Source organism: Excalfactoria chinensis, chromosome 2 (assembly GCF_039878825.1).
Source record: "Excalfactoria chinensis isolate bCotChi1 chromosome 2, bCotChi1.hap2, whole genome shotgun sequence".
Lineage (NCBI taxonomy): Eukaryota > Metazoa > Chordata > Aves > Galliformes > Phasianidae > Excalfactoria > Excalfactoria chinensis.
In genome coordinates, this window is record NC_092826.1 from 108,987,451 (window position 1) to 109,004,334 (window position 16,884).

General features: G+C 37.3%; 1 protein-coding gene across 2 annotated transcripts in view; it reads left to right on the plus strand.

Annotated features, from left to right (window-relative positions):
• PLCL2 (phospholipase C like 2) overlaps positions 1–16,884 on the plus strand; it is a 94,418-nt gene that overhangs the window by 67,235 nt on the left and 10,299 nt on the right. For both annotated transcript variants that reach the window (XM_072329813.1, XM_072329812.1), the window contains exon 5: positions 3,932–4,007. In XM_072329813.1, coding sequence (XP_072185914.1) covers positions 3,932–4,007 — 76 coding nt within the window. The remainder of the gene's footprint in view (positions 1–3,931; positions 4,008–16,884) is intronic.

Genomic DNA, 16,884 nt, shown 5'->3' on the forward strand with positions numbered 1-16,884 from the left:
AGCTGAAACAATTCCAGTAAATGTTGTTATGTTTTGTCTTTAAAAAATATTCACAGGATATTTGGAACCTGCACTTCTGAAGGAAAGCAACAATAGAAATGGGAATTAATATTGTAAAAGACTGGGAAGAATTAATCTTTATGTAATATTTGTTCTTCCCTTAGGATTGACATGGATAATTTGTGTATATTTTTAATGAGGAACACTTCTAACTGGTTGTTCCCTATCAAGCTTGTTTGCATTTCTCTTTCCAGTTTTGTCACTTTAAATACAAAGTTAGGAAATTCCTGCTTTTTGATTGCCTTGTTCATTATGTACTTGTGTAATGTACATTAGAATATAATTTATCTTTCTCCTCTGCTTCCACAACTAATTTGGCTTCAGAATTTCATTTCTCATTCTGCTAACAGACATTCTGTTTCTCACACTGAAGCTTCTGCTTACTCTTCACTTTCTACTTTGCTTTCATACCAAGCACAAAACACACAAATAAGATGTGGATCAAACTGATTTTCTGTTTAAATAGCACTATTTATACTTAGTTCTACATGCTGTGCCTACCAAAAAGTCTTCAGTCTCTGTTAATACCTGCTTGAATGTTTCTGTGATACATTTTTGGCTAAAATGCCAGGAAGAATTTATATATTGGAACACTTTATAAGGGTTTTAACAGATAGCTGAATGCTTTCTGAAAGGCAATTGCATGGTGAAAAGCTGTGTAATAATAAAATTGTAATGAACTACATGAAGGTTATTACTGTGTTAATCAAATATAACTAAAAAAGGTGATGTGGACATGTACACACCTTACTGCTTGGTTCTTTCTTTAGTGAAAGATTTCCTTTTATTTACAAAAACAGCATGTAATTTCCTTTGACATCAACAAGATTCGGGTGTAGCATTGATATTGATTATTGATTAAATGGTGGTGGGAATCAGCCCTTCTTCAAAATTTGCAAGGGGAGCATTATGTTTGATCTAAGAATATTTTTCATACCGAATCTGTGAAGTTTTAAACCTCTAAATTATTATATCTTCTTCAGTGTTGTTAAACTTATCACAATGGAACAACACTGATACTGCGATCTGTTTCTTTTGCTTCCATCTGCAATACTAGTGTGACTTTCTTACTCTTTCAGTATAAGAACTAAACAAAAGAACACCATGATGTGAGCATAGTTAGTCATCTCTGTATTCTCTTTTAGGAACTGAGGGCATGGAAATTATTATGTACATGCAGTCAGAAACACAGACTGGTCTAACACAGTTCAGTCACTATATTTTGCATAGTCCCTTTAGAACAAATACCTTGGGTAGGCTGCACAACTGCTCTGTTAGGGACTCCAGTCATAAATGTTCTTGGATTAAGAGAAGAATCCCACATTGTTGTGTGTTAGGTTCCAGACCAAACATGTTTTACACATGTTCAGCATTTTACTTTTCAAAGTGATTTTCAAATAGGGAAAACTCAGAGCAGAGTGCCTTAGAGCATCCTTTCAACTAGTTAGTAAACTAACATTGGAAGTATAATTGGAATTGATGTCAACCATGTTTTGAACCTCTTTGTTTAAGTGCATTACTGAAGGAAATGTGTTTCTTGACATATATGTTGAAACAAGCAAAATCCCTGCCTTTCAAGCAAATTTATGGTTGCTTCATTTCAATTACTGTATACTGCTATGAAGAACCAATGATGATGAAACACTCCTTGACAAATCAGGAATAGCTGATTTGTAGCGCTCCCTATAGGAGGTTTTCTATGTAAAATATGCTCTTGTTTAAAATATGTGTCTCTGTATAACAGTTGTCTTTATGATACCTGATTAGTAATTAGCATAATTCTCTGCATAGGCAGTTTTTTGCCTGTGTGAGCATTGATGTTTATATTCAAAGAGCAAACCAGTTAAAAATGGGTAAGCAAAAATATTTCCCTTGCAGCTTAGCAACCTGATCCAGTTACTATTTTTTCCTCACTTATAGTTTGCATTCCTTCCTTCCTTCCTTCCTTCCTTCCTTCCTTCCTTCCTTCCTTCCTTCCTTCCTTCCTTCCTTCCTTCCTTCCTTCCTTCCTTCCTTCCTTCCTTCCAAATTGACATAAGTCAGGATAAAGATTCTTTGAGATAATAAACAGATTAATCAGGATGCGAAGGTTAAATATAAAAATTATCCTAGAATTACCTTTGGATACTTTGTCATTTACTTAAACTAGATTTTTGTCTAGCTGAAAATAGTAGAAGTCTGTAACATAGTTTACATCCCTATAGGTGGTGTTCCACCTTGCTTTCTTGCACACTTTCTGTGACCCAGAATTTGGGGTTCCTTTACCCACTTCTCCAAATTCACTCCGTGTCTCACTTATAGAATCATAGAATCACAAGGTTGGAAAGGACCTACAAGATCATCGAATCCAGCCGTCCTCCCATTACCATAGCCACCACAAGCCACTAAACCATATCTTGTAGCTCCTCATCCAGACGCCTCTTGAACACTGCCAGGGGTAGCGACTCCATCACCTCCGTGGGCAGCCGTTCCAGTGCCTGACCACTCTCTGAGAGAAAAAGTTTTTCCTTATGTCTAATCTAAATCTCCTCTAATACAACTTGTGGCCATTTCCTCGGGTCCTGTTTGTTGCCTGGGAGAAGAGGCCAAGCCTCTCCTCATCACAGCCTCCCTTCAGGAAGTTGTAGAGCGCATTTAGAGCAATGTTCAGAAAATCAGCCTCAATGTCAGTGTCACTCAGCTGGGGAAAGCTTCTACTAGTGGGAGAAAGGTCTGCTGTAGTTCTGCCTTTTAAAGTGTTGTATTGGTGAGAAGAAATTTTAGATATGTTTGATTTTCTTTCTTTCGTTCTTTCTTTCTTTCTTTCTTTCTTTCTTTCTTTCTTTCTTTCTTCCTTTCTTTCTTTCTTTCTTCCTTCCTTCCTTCCTTCCTTCCTTCCTTCCTTCCTTCCTTCCTTCCTTCCTTCCTTCCTTCCTTCCTTCCTTCCTTCCTTCCTTCCTTCCTTCCTTCCTTCCTTCCTTCCTTCCTTCCTTCCTTCCTTCCTTCCTTCCTTTCTTTTTTTTTTTTTTTTTTTTTTTTTTGTAACCTGAAATGTTCCTGCTCATAATAGCACTTGTAGCTCTTAAGGAAAAGAAAGTTCCACCTCAACACTCAGATAAGCAGTATATATAGCTTAACCAGTGTTTTGGTGAAGGGAAATCTGCTCACAGAACTAATGCTGCTTGATTAGATCTCAGATACATTAATGGTTAAGCGGTAAAGCAAAGTCCATCCTTCTGAATACATATCCTGTGCTGAAGAATCTGCACAGATCTTTTTTAATCAGTGTGCTTTTGGCGGAGTTTCCATGAAAGGCTTTTACTTTAGAAAGATAAGTAAGGGAATCATTTATTGTCCTTATCCTCTAGTACAAGCCTTGAGTGATTTGTTTTCCTTCTTAGCATTATCTCGTGCACATGCACAAGTCAAGCCACGGAAAGGAGAAATACAGAGGAGAAAATCTGGAAAAGCAATGGCATGATAAAGATGGAAACAATTACTGGGTGGTGAGCCATCACCATCCTGAGGTCTCAGTGACTAACAGAGAGGAAACCTGCATCCAGGTTGTCTCTCCAAGCCATCAAAAGCAAACAACCTAGTAATCAGTTGAATAATTTCTATATGTTTTGATAGGCAGTGAGTTATGGAATTGACATTTTACTCCAGTGTTCACAGATCCTGACCCAAAACCATCATATTTTTTATGTCTGTATGCCACATCTGGGCTACTTCTCTGCTTGGTCATAACAAGAAAGAAGAATGTCTTCAATATGTTTAAAACAAACAATAGATTATTTGATTTGAGTTTAAATTAAGAATATTTTTCAAATTTGAAATTGTCAGTAAAAATTGAATTTTACTGATATTTCTATGTATTTTATTTTCTCTACAGATGATTCAGACCATCCGGACTCTGGTTGAAAACGCAGATAGCTTATATGAGAAGATAGTACAATATCAGAAAGCAGGTAAGTGAAGCTGTCTTTTAAAACTATTATAAAAAAATTATGACATTTTTCTTTATTTCTCAAAACTTTTGATTGAGTTTATTTATTCAGCTATAGCAAATATAGGCACACACATATGTATGTATTATTTTACAGTAGTGTACAACAACAGTGAAAAGGATATTTCAAATGATAGAAATCAGCTGTAAAATTACAACTTATCTTTGGAAAGTACGAATGTTTTATATGTGGACAGTATCTTGTCTCTATATTCATTTGCACACACAATATATTCAAATGCAGGCATAGCATTACAGGAGAGAAAATGATACTCCTTTAATGAAGTCTTGTAATTGTGTACTAAAACCTGCTCTCCTACTATGTGAGAACTTTTTTGTTCTGGGAGCTTAATGTCTTCAGGACCCCTGATGAAGTATCTCGTCATCTGAAAATTACATATTATTAGTATTGATATTTTGTCTTAGAGGTTCTGTAGCTGTGTTAGATGAACATGCTCTGGTTCTGTGGATTTGTTCCTTACCATATAGAATGTTTAGAATAAAATCATTTTGTTTCAATTACATGCACCTTCTGGGCAGTTTTTTCCTAGTCCATGGATACACAAAATCTTCTTTTTAAAAACTTTGTTGGGGTCTATGGGTCCCACCTGCACATTCTCTGGAAGTTTTCCTGTTTCTGATACATTTGAAACAGGTTGTATAAGTCAGTTTGTTCTTGGTCCTTTCACAAATTGGCCTCTTCTCACATGATGTGTTCTAACAATTTTCCATTTGGATGCTAATTTAAGGCTACTACTTCATTTTGAGTAGTTTCTCTGACCATGCTGCTTAATCATGCTGGTTTTCTTTTGATCTCTCTCAAGTATTTTTTAAGTAATGTAGCACATTTGCTCAGTGTAATGGTGCATCTCATTTTGCATCAGAAATGGGAAATCTGCCAGAGAGTCAAAGTATTTGCAACCAGTAGCATCATTCACAAATCAGTTAGGACAAAAGCTTTTTATATACAGATACATTTTCTTTCAATCTGATATTCAGCATTCTGTAGCTGCCATAATCTTACATGGTTTTCTTTCATTCTTTGGTCCCCTGCATTGATATCCACAAAATTTCAGTCTCTCTCTTTACAAACTCTTTTCTGCTAACAAATGTCTTTCAGCTCAAATGAGATGCAGGAAGGAGTAACAGCTTGTGAATTTCAGGATCTCCACTGTATTCTTAGCGTACGCTCCTTAGACTCTGTAAACCTCAGTCAAACCATAGAATTGTCAAAATACTTGAAAAGTTTACCTTGTCCTATTTACTTTAAATGGTCAAACGTAAATAATCATAAACAACATGAGTGACAAAAATGTTATTTCACATATCTTGTTGGTACTGCACCATATCTTTCAGGTACAATGCTATATCAGACAACCTAGTTCCCTTGGTGAGATGCAAAGCAAAACCTTATTGCCTATTATCCTCATGTTTTTAAGAGTTGTTACCCTTAAGAAAAGACTGTTTGCTACTGAGTCATACAGGTTTCTGTAAACTTGCACTTGTCTGATCTTCCTGCATCTTAGAACCTTATTTGAATTAAAGTGCAATTGGGTACAAGAATCCTTTGTTTAAGAAGGCTAAAGACTTAAAACCAGTGGTAAGCAGTGAAGAGAGATTTTGATCTCATTTAGATGAGAAACCTACAGCACAATGACATAAGCTGAAGTATGGATTATGTAATAAATGCTGCTATTTAGGGCAGCTGCAGCCCTGCAGGGTGAGGGTATTTGTTAAGATGAATGAGCAGTATTAAATTACTTTTAAATATCAGTGATAGACAAAGATTTTCTTAAGACTAATTGATCTCAGTAGATACTACTCTATTTAATTCTGAGTTAAGGATGATACATTTCCCAGCATAGTTTCTTGATAAGGGAAAAGCAAAATTATGCATTTGTCAGTATTGTTTTGTTTTGTTGATGTGCTATGGGTCAAATAGTGAAAAAAAATGGAAAAATTAAGAAGCAAAACTGATCAGGTAGAAATAAGCAGTGAGGTTATATTATCATGAACAGATTTGTAAGAGAGATCTGTCAAACTTTATTAAACTTTGGCCCTCTTTTAAAGTTCAAAACAGAATCACGGAATCACAGAACTGTAGGGGTTGGAAGGGACCTCCAGAGATCATCGAGTCCAACCCCCCTGCTAAAGCAGGCTCCCTATACCAGGTCACACAGGTAGGCGTCCAGGCAGGTCTTGAATATCTCCAGAGAAGGAGACTCCACAACCCCCTGGGCAACCTGTTCCAGTGCTCCATCATCCTTTAAGAACTCCATCATCATTAAGCTCCATCATCATTAAGAACTTCTTTACAGTGAGGGTGACGGAGCACTGGAACAGGCTGCCCAGGGAGGTGGTGGAGTCTCCTTCTCTGGAGATATTCAAGACCCGCCTGGACGCCTACCTGTGCGACGTGGTGTAGGGAGCCTGCTTTGGCAGGGGGGTTGGACTCGATGATCTCTAGAGGTCCCTTCCAACCCCTATAATTCTGTGATTCTGTGATTCTGTGATCCTCATTGTAATGAAGTTCTTATGCCCATTCGTGCGGAACTTCCTATGCTCCAGTTTCTGGCCGTTTCCCCTTGTCCTGTCAGCACACACTGCTGAAAAGAGTCTGGCCTCACCGCTTTGTCCCCCACACCTCAGATATTTATAGACCTGGATCAGGTCCCCTCTCAGTCTTCTTTTCTCAAGGCTAAACACACCCAGTTCACTCAGCCTTTCTCCATAGGGGAGATGCTCCAGGCCCTTCACCATCTTTGTGGCCCTCCATTGAACCCTGTCCAAGAGATCCCTGCCTTTTTTTTTACTGGAAAGTTCAGAACAGGATACAGTATTCCAGATGAGGCCTTACCAGGGCAGAGTAGAAGGGGAGGATCACCTCCCTCGACCTGCTGGACATGCTTTTTTTAATGCACCTCAGAATGCCATTGGCCGGGGGTTTAGAACTTCATGATCCCTTCCAACCCAGGTCATTCTGTGATTCAGGTCATTCTGTGGCCTTTTTGACCACGAGGGCACACTGCTGTCTCATGGCCAGTCTGTCATCCACCAGGGCACCCAGGTCCCTCTCTGCAGAGCTCCTCTCCAGCTGGTCATCACCCAACCTGTACTGGTGCATGCAATTATTCCTCCTTAGGAATAATTATTTCAAACTAAGTTTGAAAGAATGGCAATATTATTTCTTAGGTTGGCAGCCTTTAGAATAAGCAAAGATGTGATTCTTGCTATGGCTTTTTTGAGAATTCAGATTGTTTGCAGTTAGTATTCTCTAGGAAAATGAAAACATTTGATAAGCTTTTGTTCTTTCCTTGGTATTTAAAAATTAATCCATATCAAAGAGCTTTCCCAGTTTCTTCATACCAGCATATTAATTTCAGCTCGATGCATTCTATTCTTAATTATTTATTGAATGCATTTTAGATACAACTAGTGAAAATATATGAAGAAAAGAATAGGGTTACTTTAAAATGGTTTAATCACCATTTATTTCATTGCTATTAAGCCAGCTGAATGTACCACAAGAAAATAAATATAGGTGCTGAAGGTAGTTTTGAGATAATCCAATCTATACCTTTAATCCTTACAAGACCTAAAATGCTACTTTATCCTCTCTGGGATAAAGAATTTGAATGTCTGGATCATCTAATCCCATCCCTGTCCTCCTTTATATTCTTTCACTTTTTTGAACCACCAGTTCCACTTAATTCAAATGCTGTCTGAATTAATCAGGGGTTAAAAGAGAGAACCAAAGCTTAGGTTCCATTTTGGTGTCCAGAGGCAAAAGCTCAGCAGTATTCCAACTATTCCAAGTGTTCATTAAATGATCAGCAGCAAATCATGAGTGAACATAGTTTGCTGGTGACAAAAAAGTGTTGGGAGTACTCAAGTCTAGATTGGACTGTGAAGCAGTATAGTGGGATCTTGTGACATTAAACAGTGAATTGAATTAAACAATGTGAGAAATGTAACATCAATAAGGTAAATTAACATGCACATGGGAAAAAAAAAAAAAGCAGTGTCGATAGCTGAAAGAAATGCATTTAAGTTTACTGTTTTAATTCAGGAAATGGAGTTCTACAGCACTGTGTACTGATCATTCAGATCACTCTTTTTTTCTATATGAGTTTAGAAATATAGTTTTCCCTAGTAATCTGTGCAGCCAGAACAATCGTTCAGGTTCTACCCTTCTGACATTTCAATACTCCTGTCCTTTTCTCTGAGCTTGACCTTCCTGACATCATTTTCCTGCTCTCATTTTGATAATGTTTCTCCCAATACTCATCTCTCTACTTTTTCCTTATTCTTCAGTGTCAGAACTTCTTTTCTTGCATTTGCTCATCTGCTAACAAGAGTTTCCATTGTCTGATAGCTAGTGAGCCATCTTCCTGCTATCTATCATGTTGCCCCACATACTCACTGTAAACATCCACAGGGCTGCTTCCTTTGAATTGATTTTTAAAATTCTATAAATATAGCTGGATTGACACATGTCCTCCTACTACCTTAACAAAAATAGCTTTCTTTGCTTCCTTGCACTCACTCCTCTTTCTTTGCCCATCTGTTATCATTTTTCCTTATGGTTAGATTCCAGGTTGTTGGAGCAAGAACTGTTATTTATTCCATCTGTACAGTGACAAAACCAGCAGGGACTTGGGTGATTAAACAATGCAGGTAGTAAAAGACATAAAATGAGTACATGTTTTAACATGTACTTCAAAGCAGTCTTTCAGCAATATCAGAAACAGGATCCTGTTTGAAGAAGATCCAGCCATACCGGATGCTGTCAAAGATAAACGATGCACAGTATGCTCTGGGAAGAAGTTATATCTGAGCTGCATGCAAAAAAGATTATGGTAATGACCATACAAGCACTGCAAATTCTTCTTGGAGTTGAAAACTAAAATAATAAAAGTCAATTTGTTTTAGTAGCTTTTCAGCAAAACTGTATGTTTACAGAGCTGTTTCCTTTACCATTTCTTTCCGTTATTTTTAGTCTAAATTGGCTTTAGACTTAGGGTCCATTATAACAAAGCATGTAAGATGCAGAAAAAATAATATTGTACATTATATGTTATGTACACATTAGGTAATCCACTTGTAGATAAAAATAAATACTTAGAATTATCGTGGAGACTTTTGACTAAGTATATAGGCAGGCAGTTGAAGATTTTTTTAACCAATGAAAGAGAATGACTAGAACAGTTTTTCCCAACATTTTTGCATTTAACTCTGATTTGGAAGAGAATTTGCAGTTTCTTGACATGATCCTGTATTATTTACACAGATGTTAGATCTATTAATCTATACCTTCTGAAATACTGTCTTTAATCAGCAAGTCTTGATTTCTGGTTAGAAGCTACAGCAGCTAAGGTTGACCTCATATGTGGAGTACTGAAAAAATGATACTTTATCTATTACTGTTGGACTTAATAAGTGAGCAATATTTAACATGTTTCCATTAGTAGTCTGTGCTGATCTTCAAGTTAAATCTTAGAATTGGATCCTTCTGTTTTTCATGAGGTTCACTTTTAAAAGTAAAGCATCCACAGTATTTACACCCAGTGCCTAAACTCCAACATCTATTAGACTAAAATAGTACTTTGAAGCCCCTTTGAAGTCTGTCTCTGTTCTTCTGAAATACCTGCTTATCTCCACTTTTTCCTTTCTCCCATTTTTTAATAAGCCGGCAATCAAATTGTTTTGTACTCTGCATCTATTTAATCCTGCCTCTCTCTTGTGCCTTGAATATTTTTGAATCCACATTCCATAGTGGGGGGGAAAACCATGAAGAAATAGACATGGAATAACCACCATGGATGGTGTTTTTTATGATAATCTGATGTATCACAGAATTGAAGGGGTTGCAGGGGGCCTCTGGAGATCGTCTAGTCCAACTCCCCTGTTTTAGGCAAGTTCCCTAGAGTAGGTTACATATGAAATCATTTTTTAATATCTCCAGTGGAGGCTTCTCAGCCTCCCTGGGCAGCTCATCCCAGTGCTCTGTCACCCTCAAAGTAAAGAAGTTATTTCTCATGCTCAAATAGAACTTACTGTGCTCTAGTTTGTGCCTGTTACCCTCCGTCCTGTCTCTGAGCACCGCAAAAAGGAGCCTGGTCCCATTATCCCAATACCTGCCCTTTAGGTATTTATATGCATATATAAGATCCCCTCTCAGTCTTCTCCATGCTGAACAGTTCAAGATCTCTTAACCTTTCCTCTTAAGAGAGATACAGCAGGCCCTTCATCATCTTTGCAGCTCTCTGCTGGACTCTCCAGTGGGTAAATGATATATTCCTGGAGTCATCTAACCTAGCACTTTTCTGAGGAAAATGCGTATACTTGACTAAATGTATCTCTGTCATTCTCACAGTTCAAGTAGTCATTTGTTGAACATCCTAGTTTGGCCTCACCAGCACAAGTGACATAGGCAACAGACTGTAGGTGTGATCAAAGGGTATACTGTTATCATAACTAAGATCTAATCCAAAACAGCAGGAAAGAATGAGGCATCCTTTTATTCTGCCATCAGACTGTCTGTATCTACATGTGAGGACAGAACAACAGCTGCTAAGGCTAGTCAACACTTCCAATCTATTCATAGTTGGAGGTTAAGAAAAAACAGTAAATTGTTAGAAATGATACAGCTGAAAGACAGATTTTATAGTATATTTTATTAACCGAAGGGCTGTACTTCAAAGAGAGTTTTCAGAAACACATTCATTTCATTCTTCATATTTTAAACAATAATAACAAATTCCAAGGTAGACACAGGGTGTTTAGCACTTAATTGTGTTAATCAGATAATTTAATAGAAAAAGATAGCCAACTTCTCTGGAGCAGAAGGTAGCACTAGAGAATGGAGAAGTAGCATTCTTGTTGAACAGAAAGAGATAGTAATTACTATTGCCAGTGAAACAATGTGGGCACAGCAGGATCTGAAGACAGGAGAAATTACAGTGTACCATAAATCAATGCCCTTATTAAGTCTGCTTTCTAGCATTCAATAACATTGGGAATATTTTTTTTTTTTTTTCTTAGACTTTCAGTAATCTCTCTTGAGGACCAAAGCTGATAAATAAAAGATGGGAACAGTAGTATGTGGAAAAAAATATTCCATTCCATTTCCACTGTGTTTCTGCCCTTATTGACAGCAGTAATTCATTTTCAGTAGTGACTTAACTACGCCCATTTAAAAATGTGATTTGTCCTTGTAGGCTACGGTTTGCCAGCAATAAGGGGTTGATACTATTGATCTTCTTTTCAGTGCAAATGTCTTTGTGAAGGCCTAGTTTTTTTGTGTATTTTGTACACTATTGGTGGCTCATGAGAAGTATAGATGTGTGAGTCTTGAGTATTTCATTGCTTGATAAACGTTTTGTTGACTTTGTTGTCCTGAAAATGTTACTCAGGACTGTTATTGAAGGTGTTTGAGGAAGTTGGAGCTTGTTACTGCATTTATGGAAGTTATCAAGCTGTAATAAAGTCATGGGCGGATGTCCTCTTTGTATCTTCATGGCAGAAGTTCATTAAAAAGTTGGTGTATTGTGAGACCATCTTATGTGGTTTGACAGCATTAAAGGAGGTGACATGTTGAAAACTGAGTTACTGTGATGACTATGGAATTAGATGTGTTGGGATTGGAAAACTAAATACTGATGTTGATAGCAGAGAGGATGAGGTGGGGAGAGCAGAGAGGAGAGGTGGTGTAGTTGCCCCCTATGCTAGGAAGTGGATAGATTGCAAAGAGCTGCATCTGAAGAACAGCCACAATCAGGTTGAGAGTTTGTGGGTAAAAATCAAAGATCAGTCCAGTAAAGGGCTTCTAGTGGTTGGGGTCTGCTACAGGCCATCTGGTCAGGGGGAGCCTGTTGATGGGTCCTTCTTGCTTCAGGTGGAGGAGATGTTGTGCTTAAGGGCTCTTGTCCTGATGGGGGATTTCAATCACCCAGGTATCTGCTGGAATAGTGGCATGGCAGGTGGCAGACAATTCAGTAGATTCTTGGAGTCTGTCAAGGAAAACTTCCTGGTCCAGGTAGTAGATGGACCAACCCAAGGTGAAGCCTTACTGGACCTGTTGCTCACTAATGCAGAGGAGAGCATTAGAGAGGTTAAGACTGGGGGCAGTCTTGGCGGTAGTGACCGTGCCCTGGTGGTTTATGTGCTCTTGAGCACCTCTCCTATGAGGAAAGGTTGAGGGAACCGGGCTTGCTTAGCTTGGAGAAAAGAAGGCTCTGGGGAGACCTCATTGTGGCCTTCCAGTACTTGAAGGGAAGACATAAAGAAGAGGGGGAATGGCTGTTTACGAGGGTGGATAGTGACAGGACAAGGGAGAATGGTTTTAAACTAAACTAAGACAGGGAGGTTTAGGTTGGATACTGGAAGGAAGTTTTTCACACAGAGGGTGGTGACGCACTGGAACAGGCTGCCCAAGGAGGTTGTGGATGCCCCATCCCTGGAGGGATTCAAGGCCAGGCTGGATGTGGCTCCAGGCAGCCTGGTCTAGAGGTTGGTGACCCTGCACATAGCAGCGGTGTTGAAACTAGATGATCATTATATATGAGGTTGAAATACCTGAATGTTATATAATCAGAAAGAAAACTACTAAAAAACATTTTCTGTTTAGGAAAAAAAAATAATAAAAAAATTAAAGCCTTGGCCTTCAAAGATGCAGGCAAATGTAGCAGCTGTATACGCAGATTAAGTATTTATGGGTTGAAATGGGCACTTACATTTTAAATTCTTTTCTAGAATTCTTTCCTGGGTAGAAAAACGTTCAAGTCTAAAGTGCTTTCTTGGATTTTTTTTGTTAAAGAGTGTACGTATTAATTGAGCTGCAGCCTGTGGTAAACTAATCAGGAGATGCATGGTATTTTCATCAAGTTTTTAAAATACTTAATTCTTATTTTTATTACCTATTTATTAATCTCTTGAAAAAATATTTAATTTACTTCTAAATCAAAGCACTCTTCCAAGAATGAAATAAAACATATTTAACTTGTCTGAAGTTAAGCACTTAACAAAAGTGTAATATGTTTATCTATCTATCTATCTATCTATCTATCTATAGTTATGGAAAAATATTGTTTACTGTCCATTTCAGATTAGTCCTACTGTGTATATTCATCCATTGCCAGAGTTTTGTATTTTGTTATTACATTAGTAAAATTCTTTATTAAGAAAAAGAGCCTAAACCAGAAGAAGCCTACCTGCTATATAATTATATCCTGACTATTTTGTAAATCAGGCAAGAAAATTATAATCAAAGAAAACAAGCCAGTACATAAAGTAGAAACCTGGCTTTAGAAATACAGTATAATATGCATTGTGCTCACTTTTTCAGTAGGGATTCCTTAATAACCAAATAACTATCAGCTAAAGAAATGGTTTAATTTTTATACCCATAAGTGGAGTTTTTATGTATAAGTTTTTATTTACAGGGCGTTGTGATAATAAATCTTAAAAAAAGAAAGAAAGAAAAGAAATTCCATTCCTACACACACATTCAAGCTCTCTTCTTCAGGTTACAGTCTCTTCACAACTTGATTATAATAAAAAAATATAGTTATTGTTAGAGTTTTCCAACAAAGATACTTTAAAAAAATAGGCAAAGCAATAAATACATGCATCTCACTGACTTAAGGCAAATTGCTTTAAATGCTTTTGATATACTCCTTTTAAGTAGTTTAAAAATAGCACATTGAGTTATGCTGCTTTGTATATCGTATTTTAATCAGTATTATAGGTACAGTACCTTGAAGTGACTGCAGTGCTGTGAGAAGACTAGCTTGGTCTTGGTTTGACTCTATTGATGCTTTCATCTTATTCCTGTAACATTGTCCCAGACATTCAGTATGTACGGGCTAGATTAGAGGACAGTGAGATGGGCTGAAAGTGATCTTATCAGCCAGGCTTAAAGCACTTCCTAAGCAGCATTTACCAGGCAGACCACAGCATTTGCCCATATGTAGATTTCTAAGCAGCAGGAAGTAAAATCTTGTAGTTAAGGCAATGTATGTCAATGCATTCTAATTCATAAGTGAGACTGAACTATCTCAATTAACATAAATGACGGGTTATGATCACTACTCAGTAGTAGTATTTGCTCAAAAACAGCACAAACAAACCTTAAGATAATCTCCTAAACAGTGATATTAAAATTCTTTTCAACACTGTGATGAATGGGATGGATTAAATTCCCATTAGTTCGTTGCACTACTAGTAATAAACTAGATTAATTCTGGTACTATAATTGGTAATTACATAAGATAGAGCAGGATGCAAAAGATAAGTGGGTGTTGTCATTCCTGAGCTGTTTAGAACCATGGGTGTCTCACCTTTATCAAGCTGTTTTCACTTGGTTAAGTCAGTTAAGTCTGTATGATTAATAAGAAATCAACTTGTTGTTATTGTGTTGTATGTCATTCTATACACAATTATGATGGCTGGGATTAACAGATCTATCACGGGTGATTTCTCTCAGTGTGAGAGGAGCTCTCTTTCCTCCCAGCTGTAATTTTTGCTAGAGACAAAATCTTATTGCAGTTCTTGTTTAGCCAGGTGTTTCTGAGCAGACATTTTTCTACTGAGCATTTCGCAGCTCCTTTTTAATTCTTTTTCTCTTTTCAAATTTTCCTGGTAAGCCAACTACATCAACCTTTCCTGACAGGTTCAAGTCCTACAGACATCAAATTTGGACTTAGTATATATGTTAGTATGAGTATCTTAGCTGTTGACTGCTAAAATTAATTTGTGGAGATGGAAGTGGACAGCTTTTGATAGGGGATTAATGGCTCTCATATTAGTCTTTCCACTGATCTCCTAAGTCAAGAGCTTCCATACTCAGATCACTTCTATCAGCCTTCTGAGGGATGTAGTGCTTCATTTCACATCAGTTGAACATTATGCTCATGCCATTAGTTACTGATGACAATATTTTGCTTTTGATTCAGCATAAGATGCTATTAAGAGCAAATCTGTGATTAATTTGTTATAGCCTTTCTGAAAAAGGGTGGGGACAGGGGGTGCTTTCTGGCCAACACGTCATACAGTCTTCATTTGCCATGCCTATTTGTTGTTCAGGTTGCAGCAGAATTAAATGACTGCTAAGCATAGCAAATGTACGCTCTGGAATGATGCAGAGGTACTTAGAGAGTAACCATGTTGCCATGATTCCTTATATATCACCTTTTGAGGAATTTTTGTTCAACTCTATACTGTTTATGTTCTTTTTGTTGTTGTTGTTTTGTTTCATGTTGGCCTTCAATTATAACACCAAATTTAAAAGTCAAGAATTGCATCTCTTGAGAATGTAGATAAAGCATGCTCTTGTTATCTGTTCTGTTAAAGGAAAAAAGGAGTCCATCTTCCTCTTTCCTCTCACAAAGTGGCAGATCTTTGATAGTTTAGGGCCTTTTTCACTGGGAAAAGTACAACTAGATGTTAATAAACTTGACATTACCATTGCATTAGTGTACTCTGGCATCCTATATAATTTTCATGATCACTGAGAAATCTGTGGGTGATGTCTTTTTTTTAATAGCTGCCAGTAAAAATGGAAAGCATGAGTTACTTGCATTTCTTGCATTAAACAGGTGGTATATGTAGAAATATGGTAAGAATGATAAATCAAATTAGCATAATGACTGTTACCTTTCAAGAGATGTTAGGCAGTTCCAAGATACTAATGGACTGGTAATTCTAGAAGTAGTTAAGCCACATAAAGTTAACTTGCTTACAGTATCTTAATGACAGCAAGAGCTGAACTTTTGCTTGCAAGGATATAGAAAATCCTGTGAATTTATTTATTAAAAAAGACAGTTTTTTTGTAAGCTTATCTTAAAGGCACTTTCAAGTGACTGTGTGAATATATTTGTCGTTTTATTAATGAATTGTGAATGAAAATCTCTTCCCTTTTTCCTTTTATCTTCCTAAATTCAGTTTCATTTTGGAATTTAATGCTTCTGTTATTACTTTGCCAATATTAATGCATGAAAATAGCCAGTTCTGAGAAAAAAGAAATACACAAGAAAAAAAAGCAGAGACAGAGAAAGAGAATACCAGGAGAAATGTAGTCAGTAGATCAATGCTGTGTCACGTTCATACTTCATAATTAAGGCTCAGGTTGCCCATATACTGTATAGGGAACATGGCTAGTTCCAATCAGCAGATAGAAAAAAAATGAGACTGATACAGTCTAGAGGTGAAATAATGAGAGGTGATATAATCCATTTAAGTTTACCTGGCAAAGTAGTAATAGCAACAGAAATATAAGTTAAATCCATTTTCCTCTGGTTTTGTATGTTTTGGCTTAGAATAGGATAGCTTTTAGTTTACTGTGATCATAGAATCACAGAATCACAGAATTATAGGGGTTGGAAGAGACCTCTAGAGATCATCGAGTCCAACCCCCCTGCCAAAGCAGGCTCCCTACACCACGTTGCACAGGTAGGTGTCCAGGAGGGTCTTGAATATCTCCAGAGATAATGAGGATTTGTCCTTTTCTGTCTGTAAGAAGAGCCAAGGACCGAGGTGTGATGTTTGCCAAAGTTTTACATGTGTATGCCTTGGTGGGGTCATCTGACATCATTTTGTTTTCTGAAAATGGGCAATGAGATGTTACTGCCAGCTGCTTGGAGTGTTTAGTTGGAGTGGGATGGTTTTGACAAAACAGAAATGTGGCTCAGATGGAGTGTGAAGTAGGTGATCATCACTGAAAGTCCTCTGTGCCACAAGTGATGAGTTGTTCTAGCTAGCAGAGCATTTGGAGACTATTGTCTCCATGTCTGTATTGCCAGTGATATGGTATAAATTACAGTAATCTATAATCTGCAGAG